Source organism: Strix aluco, chromosome 26 (assembly GCF_031877795.1).
Source record: "Strix aluco isolate bStrAlu1 chromosome 26, bStrAlu1.hap1, whole genome shotgun sequence".
Taxonomy (NCBI): Eukaryota; Metazoa; Chordata; class Aves; order Strigiformes; family Strigidae; genus Strix; species Strix aluco.
In genome coordinates, this window is record NC_133956.1 from 2,898,078 (window position 1) to 2,912,553 (window position 14,476).

At 53.1% G+C, this 14,476-nt stretch overlaps 2 protein-coding genes across 4 annotated transcripts in view; one reads left to right on the forward strand and one right to left on the reverse strand.

The window, feature by feature from the left end:
- Positions 1 to 30: 30 nt before the first annotated feature.
- On the reverse strand, positions 31 to 6,149 carry YARS1 (tyrosyl-tRNA synthetase 1). Its single transcript, XM_074850636.1, has 14 exons — positions 6,017 to 6,149; positions 5,833 to 5,897; positions 5,405 to 5,551; positions 5,116 to 5,291; positions 4,753 to 4,882; positions 4,328 to 4,408; positions 3,903 to 3,995; positions 3,563 to 3,698; positions 3,249 to 3,334; positions 2,686 to 2,821; positions 2,232 to 2,326; positions 1,897 to 2,090; positions 1,613 to 1,754; positions 31 to 679 (listed from the first exon to the last, which is right to left on the reverse strand). Exons 1-14 carry the CDS (start codon positions 6,030 to 6,032, stop codon positions 569 to 571), a joined length of 1,608 nt encoding a protein of 535 aa, XP_074706737.1. The 5' UTR covers positions 6,033 to 6,149; the 3' UTR covers positions 31 to 568.
- A 1-nt stretch (position 6,150) lies between these two features.
- Positions 6,151 to 14,476, forward strand: part of S100PBP (S100P binding protein) — a 28,683-nt gene continuing 20,357 nt past the window's right edge. For all 3 annotated transcript variants that reach the window (XM_074850638.1, XM_074850639.1, XM_074850637.1), the window contains exons 1-4: positions 6,151 to 6,189; positions 8,497 to 9,835; positions 10,047 to 10,144; positions 10,882 to 11,006. In XM_074850638.1, the coding sequence (XP_074706739.1) occupies positions 8,633 to 9,835; positions 10,047 to 10,144; positions 10,882 to 11,006 (1,426 nt within the window). In that variant the 5' untranslated portion in view covers positions 6,151 to 6,189; positions 8,497 to 8,632. The remainder of the gene's footprint in view (positions 6,190 to 8,496; positions 9,836 to 10,046; positions 10,145 to 10,881; positions 11,007 to 14,476) is intronic.

A 14,476-nucleotide genomic window follows, 5' to 3' on the forward strand; every position in this document is an offset into this window, starting at 1 on the left:
CCCCGCAGAGACAGGCACAGCCCCCTGCACTCAGCTCGATATTTTATTGGGGTTTACGACAGACAGATGGTTCCCAAGTCAGTGTTTAAGGCCCACGGGTGGCTCCTGGCCCAAGAGCAGCACCGGCAGCGGCCGCAGCCCCGGGGCAGGGGGGCTGAGTGTGGAACAGGGAGGGGGGCCCGGGCAGAGCAGGGGACAGGGGGGGGTCTGCCCGGCTGCCAGGCAGCTGCCCCCAGCTCCATGAGCAGCAACACAGGTTTGAGCAAGCAGCCTTCCCTTTCTGCCCCCGCCGCAGCGCCCGCAGGTGCCATCCCAGTGGGGAGCAGCAGCGTCCAGTCCGTGGCCCAACTGGGAGCGAGCCGATGGCCCCAGCGTAGTTCCCTTCGGTGCGGTGCCACCACCAGTCCTCAGAGCTGGCCCACAGGCTGCAAATTCAGTCCCAGAGCCCCTGCAGGGCTGCGCCCCTGGCCTGGGGCACTGGGGAGGAGGTGGCAGGGACCGGGGCGGAGAGCCTGGCTGAGGGTGGTGGGGGCCAGGCGGGAGGCACGAGCAGCGGCTCTGGCACTTGTTAGCTGATGCTCCCACCCTTGAGGCTTTTACAGGAGACTCGCCCCAGCTTGGTCAGGAAGTTTCTCTGTTTCCACTGGGCAACACAGTCCTCAGAGACGCGGAAGTCAGCCTGGGGAGCAGAGCAGGGCAGGCAGGGTCAGGCCTGGGCTGCTAGCGGGGAGGTTTCACAGAATCATCTCGGTTGGAAAAGCCCTTGAAGCTCCTCCAGCCCAACCATGAACCTCACCCTGACCGTTCCCAACTCCACCAGATCCCTCAGCGCTGGGTCAGCCCGACTCTTCAACCCCTCCAGGGATGGGGACTCCCCCCCTGCCCTGGGCAGCCCATTCCAACGCCCAACAACCCCTTCTGCAAAGAAATCCTTCCTAAGAGCCAGTCTGACCCTGCCCTGGCGCAGCTTGAGGCCATTCCCTCTTGGCCTGGCGCTGGTTCCTTGGCTCAAGAGACTCATCCCCCCTCTCTGCACCCTCCTTTCAGGGAGTTGTAGAGGGCCATGAGGTCTCCCCTCAGCCTCCTCTTCTCCAGACTAAACCCCCCCAGTTCCCTCAGCCGTTCCCCATCAGACCTGTGCTCCAGACCCTGCACCAGCTCCGTTGCCCTTCTCTGGACACGCTCGAGTCATTCAATGGCCTTTTTGGAGTGAGGGGCCCAAAACTGAACCCACTCATCGAGGGGCGGCCTCACCAGTGCCGAGCACAGGGGTCAGATCCCTTCCCTGTCCCTGCTGGCCACGCTAGTGCTGATACAAGCCAGGATGCCATTGGCCTTCTTGGCCACCTGGGCACACTGCTGGCTCCTGTTCAGCTGGCTGGCAACCAACCTCCTCAGGTCCCTCTCTGACTGGCAGCTTTCCAGCCACTCCTCCACGTTTGTCCCCTCCATGGCTTTTCTGACCGTGGCAAACACAGGAACTGAGCAGCAAACAGCTAATTTGGGGTCACCCAGAAGTGGGGACCTCCATGGCCCTAAGCACTGCCCCACTCGATGCCTGGAACCCCAGCTACTCTGAGCTGTGGCCCAGCCCCCTGGCGTAATCCCTCACCTGCAGCTTCTCAAAGACCTTCTTCTTCGGCTTGAGCTCATCGTCGGGCTCACCGCCCTCGTAGCCCTCCACGTAGACGCGCTCCCCGGCGCAACACCCAGCCGGCGGGTCCAGGGGCTCCACCTGCCGTGGCTCCCCGAGGCTGCAGCGGGGTGTGGAGGAAGCAGAGTCACCCCAAGGCGGTACCCACACACCCCTCAGCACCACCAAGCTCTGGGGTAGGAGAGAGGGGGTCCAGATTGTACCCCCAGGGCAGGTACGGTCCCAATATCCCCCTCCCTCACCTGGAGGCACACAGCACCATGCCCTGCGACTCCACACCCCTCATCTTCTGGGGCTTGAGATTGCAAAGCAGCACCACCAGCCTGTCCTGCAGCTGCTCCTTGGGGACGAACTGCACCAGGCCACTGACCACGGTGCGGGGCTCAGGCTCGCCCACGTCGATCTTCTCCACGTACAGGCTGTCAGCATCCGGGTGCTGCCAAGCAGAGGAAGGTGAGGAGCAGTGAAGGGGACTGGGGTGGCAGAGTAGAAGGGGGCAGAACCCCCCCCTCACATGCACTGAGTGCCTGTGTCCCCACAGGGGAAGGTTGCTCCCCTCTCCCCGTTGCGCTCGTACCTTTTCCACACTGATCACTTTGCCAACGCGGATGTCCAGCCGGGATGGGACCACGGTCTCCGGCTCTGAGTTCTTGGTGCCCTTCTCTGCAGGCTCTGCGGTGAAAAGGGAACAGTTGCACCACTCAGCGTGAACCCAGGGAGCTGGCCAAGCCCTGGGGAGCTCACAGTGAACCCCAAATGCTGGCCCTGGGGCCTTCTGAATTCCCTGCTTGTCTCTACACCAGAAAGCACAGTCCCTCCTCCGCTCTGCTGGCCTCTCAGGCACCAGCAAAGTGTAGTGGCATCCATCTTCTCCAGGGCAGGCAAACAGCCCTGGCGTCGGCCTTTCCTCACCCTTCACAATGCTTCCCATGGCTGCTCCCAAGAGTTTCAGAACTTCTCTCTAACCTCAGTCCCTGGAGGGATTCTCTCCCACCCAGCCCCACTTCCCCAAGCTCCCAGCACCTCCTTACTGGCTTTGGACGGGCTGGGATACGCTGCATTGGTCAGCTTCTTCAGTTCCGGGCTGTTGAATTTCTCTCTGATGGGGTCAAGCAGTTTGTTCAAGGCCACTTCCACCGAGTTCTTCAGGTCTCCAGGATGCACGACCTGTATCACGACAAACAGACGGATTCCTGCCTCCAGGCCAGAGAGGTAGGAAGTGGAGACGAAGCAGGGCAGGGAGATGAACCCCAACCCTCCGATTCCCCCTCAGACAACAGACCCCTCTTCTGGACACTGTTACTTGCAGCCTCAGCTGGGAACAGCTGAAAACAGTTAAACTGCTGCTCTGTTCCAGGACGTGGCTGACGTGGTCCTGTCCTGCACCAGGACAGCTGGTGCCCCACATCCTTCACCCATCCTCTCACCTTTGGGCTCTCCTGACAGGGAGCACCCTGCCACCCTACAGCCACTGGGCCACGCTCTGCTCCACACCTCATCCCAGAGCGGATTTCCATCTCCTGCTGCTGCTCAGAGTCCTCCCCCAGTGCTCTCAGGAGCCTCAGCGACAGGGTTCAGTCCTCCCGGCACTCACCTGCTCAGCAAAGTCCTTCTCCAGGGCCTCATAGGCTGTGTAGGTTTTGTTTCCTCCCCACTTTTCTTCTCGCAGAACCACAAACTCTGCGACACACCGATTTTAAGGCTCAAATTAACTCAAGCAAAGACACACCCGCTGCTCAGCAATATAAACCACCCACCCCACTTTGCCCAAGAGCTGAGGGGGACCACAGCAGGGGCTGGGGAGGGGGCACTCAGGGGCAGCCTGCTTCACGGGACACCCACTCCCATCCCCTCCTCTTATCCACAGGAAAAATGAGACCCAGCGCCCGAGTGTGGTGAGCCCCTCACCTGACTTGAGGGGAAAGAGGACGTGCTTGATGAAGGAGAGAACACCGTTGTTCTCCACGTTCCCTGGCTCGCAGAAAGCTTTCTTCAACTTCTTCTTCACATCCTCCTTGCGGTCCAGAAGATCAATCTTTGAGTCCTGCAGGAAGAGATTTCTGCAACCCTTTACCCAACCTCTTGCCCAAAAGATACAACTCCTGCTGGAGTTGCTGCAACTTCTTCTTAGACCCCAGTGTGAGCAGAGAGAGAAGTCACCTTCTCTTGGGGTGCAGCCTCTCTGCCCCCAGCCATTAAGCCATCCCCCTGCAGAGCCCCTGACCACAGCCACCGTTCAAGGACCAACCTCTTCTGACGAGCTCATTTTGCTGCCTGTCAGGCCAGGAACCATGGGGTTCATCAAATGGACGCGCTTGGCATAGCCCAGGGAAGGAAGGTACTAGGAAAAAGTAAGGAGGCAAGTCGTGGACAATCTTCTTCTGAAGATCAGCTTTAACTCACAATCCCTGTTTGCTCCTGGCTCCAGATTAACTTGGGGACCCAGGATAACAGGACTCAGAAAGCTATTGTGAGTTCACAAGGCATGGAGAGGCACAGCCAGGGATGCCCAGCAGCACACCAGGGCCCTGCAGACCATGAGAGCTGCAGCGAAGAGCACTGCGGTGCCAACCAAAATCCCAGACACGCTTCTCCCAATGGATTAGTGAGTGTTTGAGCCCTGCCCTGGGCACCAGCATCGCAGAAGGCTCAGAAATCCCCCCCATTCCTGACCTTCTCTGCAAAGGTGAATATCTTCCTCTGATCGACTCCTCCAAACTGTGCGTCGACCTTGAGGTACTCCTCATCCAGGGCCTGCGGAGAGACACACACAGCCTTGAGGCTGGACACAAGACTCCACCCTCCAGCTGTGCTCAGCCTTCAGAGGTCCTGCCTGTCCCCCAGGACGTGCCCAGTCTCTGCCAGGCACTCCCGCCCTGGGAAGGATGGGAGCTCTCTGGACCGCCTGCTGTCCTGCAGCTGGCCAAAGTCGCTGTAAAAGCAGGTCTGTGCTTGTGTTATGCTTTGTGCTGCTGCCAGGTGTAATATTGAGGTGGAGTAGAACGACCTTGGCATTCAGCCTCAAGTGTTCCTGCGGTCCTGGCTTTGCCCAGCACCTCCCTGGCCAAGAAGCTCTGATGACCTGCCTCGCCACGCACCTGCAGGCCGGGGTAGAGCAAACCGCTCAGCAACGGGTGCTCCACCTGCTTCACCACCTCTGCTCCTGCCTTCTTCGCGTCGTGCTGTGTCACCACGGACGAGAGGCGGTACACGTCCAGCGTGTACTCCCTGCAGGGAGGGACAGCACTGTCAGCACTGGCGAAGGGGACATCTTTTAGAGCTGCTTCGCACAAATGCTGGTTCTGGCCACATCAAGAGGAGCCAAGGCCTGGAGGCACCTTTATTTTGTTCCCTGAATGACAGTGCCTGGGAGCAGGCTCAGGAACAGGGCAAGCTCAGGAACAGCAGTGCCCTGGGTCAGGTTTTCCCTTCCCAAGGGGACCAGGCGCCTCAGGACTCACTTGCTGAGCTGGTAGTCAGTGCCCCGGACGAACTTCAGCTTTTCCAGGGGCACCCCAATGCTCTCCAGCATGGCTTTGATCACGTTCTCGTAATAGCGGGTGCGCAACTCCAGCAGCTCCCAGGGGGCCTTCATGTTGTCCAGGTAAGCATGGAGGTCAGCAAAGAGTATCGTCACCTGGTGCGGAGGGGGACAGTCAGGGCCACACAAGTAAGGGGAACTGCACGTTCCCATCTGTCAGCATGGTGACAAAGTCCCACAGGGTCCGAGCTCCCAGCCTGGCCCCGTACCTCACACCCTGCCTTCAGGAAGTCTGCGATCTTGGACATGGGCACGAAGTAGGCCACGTGCGGCTTGCCTGTGGTGGCGGTCCCCCAGTAGATCTTCAACTCTCGCTCCTTCAGGATGGCCATGAGCTTATCCTCCCCCAGCACCTCCTGTGGAGGGCCAAGACACACACCTGGCACAGCTGAGCCTCCCCGGGAACACGCGGGGGTGGGTGGGGGAGGACGCGGGCAGGACAACGGCCTGGCGAATAGCTGAGCCCCAAGGCGCGCCCCGGCTTCGGCCCACCCTGCCTGCAGCACGTCCCCGGGGCTCCTGCCGGGTCCAGAGACTGATCCGGGCCCCCTCCGCTACACCCAGGGCCTGCTCCGGCCCCGATCCTCCCTCCCGGCCTGCCTCGATCCCGCCGCTGCCCCCATCCGCCCCCCAGTACCTGCAGGTTCCGGGTGATGAGGTGATACTTCTCCTGCGGGCCGGGTGCGGGCTCCATGGCGGCGGCTGCAGAGAACGAGACAGCGTTACCGGAACCACCAGCGCCCCCGGAAGCAACCGGGAGCCCCCCGAGGCCCTGCCCAGTCCCGAAGCCGCACCGGTCCCCCCGGCCCAGCCCCACCAACCTCCCCCGGGTTGCATCAGCTCCGCTCGGCGCTCGCCTGTCGCGCCTGGACGTCACTTCCGCCGCCGGAGCGCCGAGCTGCCGATGGGAGGGGCGGGGCCTCGCTCCGCCAATGAGGCGGCGCGGCGCGCGCAGGGGGGGCCGAGGCCGTCCGCGCCGTTAAAATGGTGGCGGGTGAGCGCGGCGCGGCCTGCTCCGCTGCCAGACCCGGCATAGGCCATTTATTTGTCTTAGTGCAGCTTTCTCTTTATTTTTTGGGGGTTCTTTTCTGCTTTTTCCGGTTCGGGGCTCTGGGGGGACACCCGTGCCTGGGGGGGCGGGTCTGGCCGGGAGGAGGAGCCGGGGACGGGCCTGAGCTCCTCCTTCAGGGCGGTGTCGGCCCCGCGCAGCGCGGTTGGGGCGGGGGTTGGGCGGCCCGGGGAGGTGCCCGGGGTTTGGGGAGCTGAGAGGGAGCCGCTGAGGTAGAGTAGGCTCGTGAGTAAAAGAGTGGCGAGATCAGGGAGCTGCGGAGGTGAAACGCTGGGATTTGCCGTTGTGCTGTCGGGGGAGATGAGAGCACGATCCCCATCTCTGGAGATTTTGCTTTGTCAGAGAAGAGATGGGGTGGGCAAATGACAGGGCTGAGAGGACTGTTACCCTGTGGCCCCTGATTATTTTCTCTAGCGTTTGTGGCCTGCTCCCCATTCTCTCTTCAGGGACAGAGCCTGGAGCAGTGCAGTGCTGCAGGCTTGTGAGATCAGTGTCTGGCTGTGGGGAGTGGAGTGGGCAAGGTGGTCAGTCCATGAGCTTTGGCAGAGCTGTGTTTCTCAGTAACTTTGTCCTTTGATCTCATTGTTTACCGAAACTGTGCTAGAAACCCACATAAAAGTGTGGAACTCTCCCAAGAGCCTTCCTTTGGCAGCCCCCAGGCAAATGGCTGGTGGTTTTGCAGTTGGGGGTGAGCTGGCTCCAGCGTGGTCTGACCGTAAAAGCACTAGTGCTGGGGTGAGGGACATGGTGAGAGGACAGCAGCCTTGTCTGACATCAATTGAAAAGTCATTTAAACTGTTCTGAAGCATTACCCTGGTGTAAATCCTTGAACAGCCCCCAAATTCAACACGCTTTTATGGGGAATGGCAGGGGGCTCTGTCTGGGCTCATACATCGTTGGTTGCATAGTTACCAGAGCTCTGCTTCCAGAATCAGCTGATGTAGGGCTGAAACTACAGACCCAGCGTAGGTTGTAGTTAGGTGAATTGGGAAGGTCACGGCAGTAAAGAAACCATTTCACTGTCTGCAAGCTGAGCATGTAAACATCTCCAAATGTACTTTTTGTAAGCCACTTCCAGTCTTAAAATGTTTGGTTCTCTTTCAAGTCCTTATTGGTTAGGAGCTAGATTATCAGACTGCTACACTCTGTAGGACTAAATCCATGTTTAATTTGGTTTTATTTGCCTTTTGTTTCTCTTTGAAGCACTTAAGCACTTGTAGCTAAATAGCAGAACTCCAGGCAAGTACTATCTAGTGAGGACTACCTGTGACTCCATATGCTCTTGTATAGGTTTTGTGTGTGCGTAGGTGATTCCTGAGGTATTTTCTTTCTTTGGTGTGGCTACAGCATTATTCTGGAAGTGCTGATTTGTATTATTTGGACAGAATGACAAGAGGAAGCAGCAGAACTGTCTGGGTTTTATTCCTGGAGTAGGTAACCCCCCCCTTTTTGAAAGCAGAAAGACAAAAGGTATTCCTTTAAATCTCTTGGTCAAAGAGGACAGGAAATACCTTTCCTTAGTCGAGATTCTCCTGCTGGGTGAGAGTCAAATACAGGGCTTTCAAGTCAAAAGATTCATGTTAGTGTGAGTCCTCACTAAGAGGAAAACAGGTTTTGTTTTTTTAAACTTTTTTGCTTTTAAACTATTGCATTTTACAGGAAGGTTCTTTATCTTCTGATCTTTCATTATAATATGTGTTTTGTATGAGTGTGTTAGTGACTAATACACTTCTGAATGTCCTCTGAGCTCCCTGAGTTAATCTTCTGTTGCTCAGTTTTTCCTAACTCGAAAAAGACTTTATTTGTTTATTTTTTTAGTATCTTTGAAGGACAGAGGTGGGGGTTAGGAGATGGAGAGCAGTCTGTGAGGCTTTAATAGCCTAAAGTGTGCTCTGTACTTTAAATGTAGAGAATGCAATTTGTGAATACTGGTATCTGGTGTTAGAATGACTGATTCACAGCAGCTTTGGAGGAGATGGTGCAGACTGTGGTGGTGATTTGCACTTGTATTAGTCCTGCTTGGCTGCCTGCCAAACAACCTGAGAACACTTAGGGAATGAGGGACTGTTTGTTATATGTTGTTAAGACCTGAAATGGTCAGGAGTAGAGGTAACAGAGATCAAGGAGTTAAAACTGCTGTGCTTCAGCTAGTGTTTTTGCTTTCCTCCTTATATTACTGCATCTTTGGGAAACAGCTGAGTTTCTTTTATTTAAGATGTTTTTTGTTGGCAGGTTGGAGCTGACTCCTGCTGATTTCTTTTCTGAAAGGACTGATCGAAGGGCACCAGGATCAGATGAACTTCAGAAGAGGCTTCTAGAGCTGTAAGAGAAGACACAGAGTCACCGAGATACAGGAACCAACAGCAACATGGATGACTGTTCCCCTCACGCCTCTGGGCTTTGTCTTTGTCGTGAATGTAAGCCTACTGTTCATAGTACAGTTGCTGGAGTCAAAAGGTTGTTGGATTCCTCAGAGCAGGTTGAGGCCCTGCAGTCAGCTAAGAAAGGTTGTGTGCCGAGGCATGACTCTGGCACTTCAGATCCATCAGAGAAATCGTTGCGCTCTTCCCCAGGTTCTGCCTCCTTTCAAGGATCCTTGCACTTTCTAGATTATACTGGCCATGATGACCTTGTTGCCAGTTCTTCTGTGCCAAAATATGATGATGTAGTCATTTCTCTAGATATAACCAGATCTTTTGGTGATAGTGAGCCAGATGACTCCTTGTTGGAACTGTCAGACGGTGAAGAAGGGAATTCTTCTTTCAGTTACACTGAGGAAGAGATCCAGGAAATCCTGGCAGATGATTGTGTGGAATCTGAGCAGTACCTAACTAGAAAAAGCAGTCTGAGCCAAAATATAAATGGAGAGAGTGAAAAGGATGAGAGCAGCAGCTACTCTGGGGCATCAGTTGTCAGCGAAGATGCAAATGCAGAGTCAAAGATCGCAGAGAAACCAAATGACTCTGTGTCCAGAGAGTGTTTTTCAGTCAGCTCTGAATGCTCTCCTAGCCCTTTGAATGAAAGTGCCAGTTTGGATGAGAACCATCTGCAGTCAGCCCAGGTAACTCGCATGTTATTTGACCTTGACATTCAGAAGCTTCTGAGTCTTAGCCCAATTGATGCTGATTATGTAGATGAGCCTCAGGAGGACAATACTTTGGAAGAAGCCGAAAGAGAAGCTTCAGAAGGAATCACAAATGATTGCCTCGAGTATGCTAAAACTGGTAGTAGCTGTGTTCTTGAAGACTCCTTGGAGGGGCTGATGTCTAATGGCTGGCAAAGCCTGGATGTGGACGGCCTGGGAAAGACTCCCTTTACCAGCAGAGATGTGTCCCACTTCTGGGGTGATCCTGTGGGAAGATCCACGCCCTCTTCTGACCTGGCCTGTGACCAGAGGACAGCTGGTGAGAGCTCAACACCCGTGTTGCTGAGGTGTCCCACACCATCTTCTAGAATCCGAAACCAAGAACTTCCCAAAGCAACAAAGAGCTGTTTTTCAAGGAAATTAGACTCTCTGGAGGACGATGAGGGGGAATCTACAGAAGCTGAGCAGCCATCAAACAGCATTAAAGTAAACACACATCTTAATCGTAACTAAAATTTTTAAATTCCATTCCTTTGATTTGTACTCGCAGTAATGCCCGTATGCACACAAGTGTGCATTTTTACAGAGTAAGGGAAGGTTTTTTGAGAAGACTGATTTTTATATAACTGTATAAGCAAGACTTACATGGACTGATTTTTTTATTAGGTCTTAATCCCCTTTTTCCTTACCTTTCTAGTTAAGTGATACAGCTGTAGGCCAGACTGGGCAGGGAGAGACAACCAGTGGGAAGAAGCCTGGCCAAGTTATTCCAGTGCCACAGGAGGAGGAAGAAAGGTAATTTCTTAGGAGCCTCTAAATGACTTTGCACTTTGAAAAACGTCCCAGCAGTTTCCTAAACCAGTCTGGTTGGTCGTGTGCTGCTGGTTTTGTCTGAAATAGGAGGGAGAGTACTTAATATTTTTCCCTGTAAGATACTGTAAGAGGGAGAATAATATAGAGCTGGTCCGAATGGGAAAGAAGGTTGCTGGGCAGTGGTCTGCAGGGCAGAAGAGGGTGTTTGTGCTGGCTTGGCTTGTTGGGCGCCCTCCTTCCGGAGTGGTTTCCGGCAGGTGGCAGCAGCAGAGCAGCTCCGGGCGCTGCAGAAGCCAGCCCTGCTCAGGATGATTGGCTTCTGCTCTCTGGTGCTCCTGGGCCTGGAGTTGTCAGTTGGTAGTTCTTCCCTGTGGCCGCTGAGGACCTGCTGCACTCAGATGTTCTGTGTGTTGTCGTTGCCGGTGTGGCCTTGAGTAAGATGAAAAATCTCCTGCTTTTGAGGGCCCGCTGCAGGTTCCTGGCTTGTTAGTCAGGACAGTGACTTGCCGGTTCACTCAGCTGACACTCCTGCTTTGCTCTCAGTGTGTTCCCTCTGCAGCTTTATTCAAATAAATATTTCTATTTTTCCAGTCGTAGACTAGTGCTACAAGAAGTTCATGCCTGTAATAGTTCTGCAGGGTAATTTCTCCCCCTCTATCTTCTATAACCTAATTTGACAAATTGTGTAAAAAAAATTAACGCTGTCTTTTATTTTAAAGACTGAATCAACGGACATGCATTTCGGAAGCGGAGCTGAGCCAAAGAAACATTTCTATCCAGACTGTGTGCATCTATACAAAGAAAACTGTGACTCCTACACCAAGTAACCCCCAGATGGGATGGGGTAAGGCTGTACTGGTGAGAGGGCAGAGTGGAGGATAGATACCATAGCAGGAGCCCTGGCTGCTGCACTTTGACATTTTGAATATACTTCTTTTTTAGAGGGAAATAAAATGGCCTGCTACACTGGCTAGTGCTGCCACGCACAGGGTTCCCGTCCAGCAATCAGTCTTGTTCCAGGACTGGTTCAGAGGAGTTTTGTAGCTTGGGATACCTGTGAAACATTAGACAGGGGACTTGCTGCAGCAAATCAGGGATGCTCCCAAAACAGGCCCACGTTACCTGGGAAGAACAGAGCCGAGCTCTGGCTCGTTGTGTTGGGAGGTGACTTGTTCTTGTCAGTCCACAACTATGCACCCAGAATCTTTAGCTTAAGTCCTGAGATTTGGATTTACTACTGACACCTTCTACACATTGCCCCACTCAGCGGTGTCATCCAAGATCTATCGACTGTGGAGGGTTAAAGGAAGGTGTCTGTAAAGAGCAGGTACTGCTCTTCAGCTGATATCCGTATCTGACGGGTTGATGGGTAGAACTGGGATGTTCTGAAGGGCAAAGAGTCTTCTGGTAGCTTCCAGAGATGGCCTCCCACTGTGGTTATTCTGAGTGTTCATGGGCACAATAATTGTCATTTCTTGAGAGTTATAAGAAGCTGACAGTTTTGTGGCTCATTGCATGGAGCCTGCACTTATCTGGGCAGCACGAACAGCTGCATAGCCACAGGGCTGCTTTCCAGTGTATGAATACAGCATAAGTAATGCAGATGGGACTACGCAAGGAAAGCTAAAATGGCCTGTTTTCTCTTCCTTTCAAATTAAAAATGCAAGACGTATGTTCTGAGTCACAGAAAATCAGGCAGGAGTTCCAAATGAACAAGGCTGGTGAGTGAGAGAGATCTATTTTGCTGGGGAAGAACATTGTCTGTGATGCACACAATTTGATTTTCTTATTAGTGCAAACCTCTCTTATTCCAAATAGCTGTAGGCTTGGAATTCAGCCTGACAGACAGCGTGGGCTTTCCCAGTTGTCACAGAAAAACCTTCTCAGTGGGCTGACTTTGACCCCGTACGGTACTGCTGTGCACCTGGATCCGCAGCAACGTCTTGTGTATCATTTGCGTAGGAGAAGCAGAAATGCAGAATGATTCCAAGAAATTCCTAAAGGAAAATTAGCAGGTTTCAAAGCCAGCGAGGGAATTCCCTTTAGGAAGTGGTAACTAATATATTGCTGCTACAAATCTTTAGCTCTGTTTTGTATTGCAAATCTCCTGGCGTTTGTCTTACGGTAGTGTTTGACTTTACTATCCCCTCATCTACATGATCTATCTGCTCTTCCTTGTATCCTGTCTTTTGCTCCTTGCTCGTATGTTGTCTGGGTGAATTACAGGCTGGCTACAGCAGAGGCTTTGTCTTTTCACTTATCTGCATGGTATCTTGCACTTGCAGGTTCTCTATAAATACAACTTTCTTAGATCTGTGTTGGGTGATTGTGCTAAAAGTTGCGCTGGCTAGGACACGTGTGATCTTTGAACATCAACTAGTTGGAAGAAATCCTTTTGTACTCAGTGTAAACTTTTGATATCTAACCATCTCAAGTGAGTTGGGAGATAACCCGTGTTTCTAGTTGTGATTCCTCTCATTCTAGTTTCTAGAGGATATTCAATCTGAATAGATAAATTTATTTGCAGCCTCCCATTGGAATCTAAATGCTTCTGAAGCTGCCTTGCAGCAGATGTAAAAATGAGATGGGCTTTGAACATCTGCTTGAAAATGGGTGGCTGAAACTGATAATTGACCACAAAAGATTTCTGCCAGCTGACCATTTGTTAGCATTCACACTTCATTATTGCCCTTTATCCAACAGTAAATAGAATCATATCCTTCTTGATGAGATCCTCCTCGGCAATTCTAGTTGGTTCAGTCTATAGAAGTAATGAGGCTCCTGCTTTTATAACTGTGACTTTTGGCACTGGGTGTTAGCACTCTGCTGCTTAGGCTTGTCCTCAGCAGTGTACGTAGGCCGACACACTGGAGGGAAGGGATGTGCCATCCAGAGGGACCTTCACAGGCTTGAGAGGCCTGTGCAAACCTCCTGAAGTTCAACAAGGCCAAGTGCAAGGTCCTGCCCATGGGTCAGGGCAATCCCAAGCACAAACACAGGCTGGGTGATGAGTGGGTTGAGAGCAGGCCCAAGGAGAAGGACTTGGGGGTGTTGGTGGGTGGAAAACTGACTGTGAGACAGCAATGTGAGCTCACAGCCCAGAAAGCCAACCGTGTCCTGGGCTACAGTGAGAGAAGTGTGGCCAGTAGGGCGAGGGAGGGGATTCTCCCCCTCTACTATTGTGAGACCCCCCTGCGGTGCTGGGTCCAGCTCCGGGGGCACCAACATCAGAAGGACATGGACCTGCTCGAGCGGGGCCAGAGGAGGCCACGAAGATGCTCAGGGGGCTGGAGCACCCCCCTGTGGGAGAGTTGGGGGGGTTCAGGTGGAGAAGAGAAGGCTCCAGGGAGACCTTAGAGCAACCTCCCAGGATTTAAAGGGGGCTACAGGAAAGGGAGGAGGGACTCTTGATCAGGGGGCGTAGGGATAGGACGAGGGGGAACGGTTTTAACCTGACAGAGGGCAGATTTAGATTAGATCTAAGGCAGAAATTCTTCCCTGTGAGGGTGGTGAGGCCCTGGCACAGGTTGCCCAGAGAAGCTTTGGCTGCCCCCTCCCTGGAAGGGTTCAAGGCCAGGTTGGACGGGGCTTTGGGCAACCTGGGCTAGTGGAAGGTGGCCCTGCCCGTGGCAGGGGGAGTGGAACTAGATGGTCTTTATGTTCCCTTCCAACCCAAATCTATGATTTTTAAATGGACAGGGGAAGGACAGACTTAACAGGAAAAGCATTTCCCTCTCTAAACATAGCCTTCTCTTGGTTTCCACCCAAACATCTGTACTTCAGGAGATCTGCTTTCACAGGTCATTACCATTGCAATTATGCATATGGGATAGTGCTTGTACCACCTGCTGCTCAGCCAAGTATTCTCTTGTTATTTGGAGCAGGATCACTCTCAGCCGAGTCGTGCACCCCCAGGTACGTCCTGTCTGACCTCCAACCACTGCTTTCTCCAAGTGCTTTACCTAGCAGAACTCCACCAGGAGTTCTCCTTGAGGTGGTTTGTTTGGTGGAGGCTTACAATGCTTAGCAATTTTATCAGACTTCTTACGACCTGGGAGAAACTGGATAAATTATTTTCTTGGATCCTTTTTGAATCAAAGAGAGAGGAGGAGGGAATACCTTATAAAGAGTCACAGACCATCTGGGCTTACTGTAATAACAAAGATCAGTATCTTTAAAAAACAGACACACTAGGTTTAAGGTGGTGGAAAGGGAAAATAGTATAAGGGAACATATGGAGAAATAAGTCTGTGAAATATAAATGAATGCTGTGCTAGCAGACTCTGCCTGGAAAGAGTCTGGTCTGATTGGTAC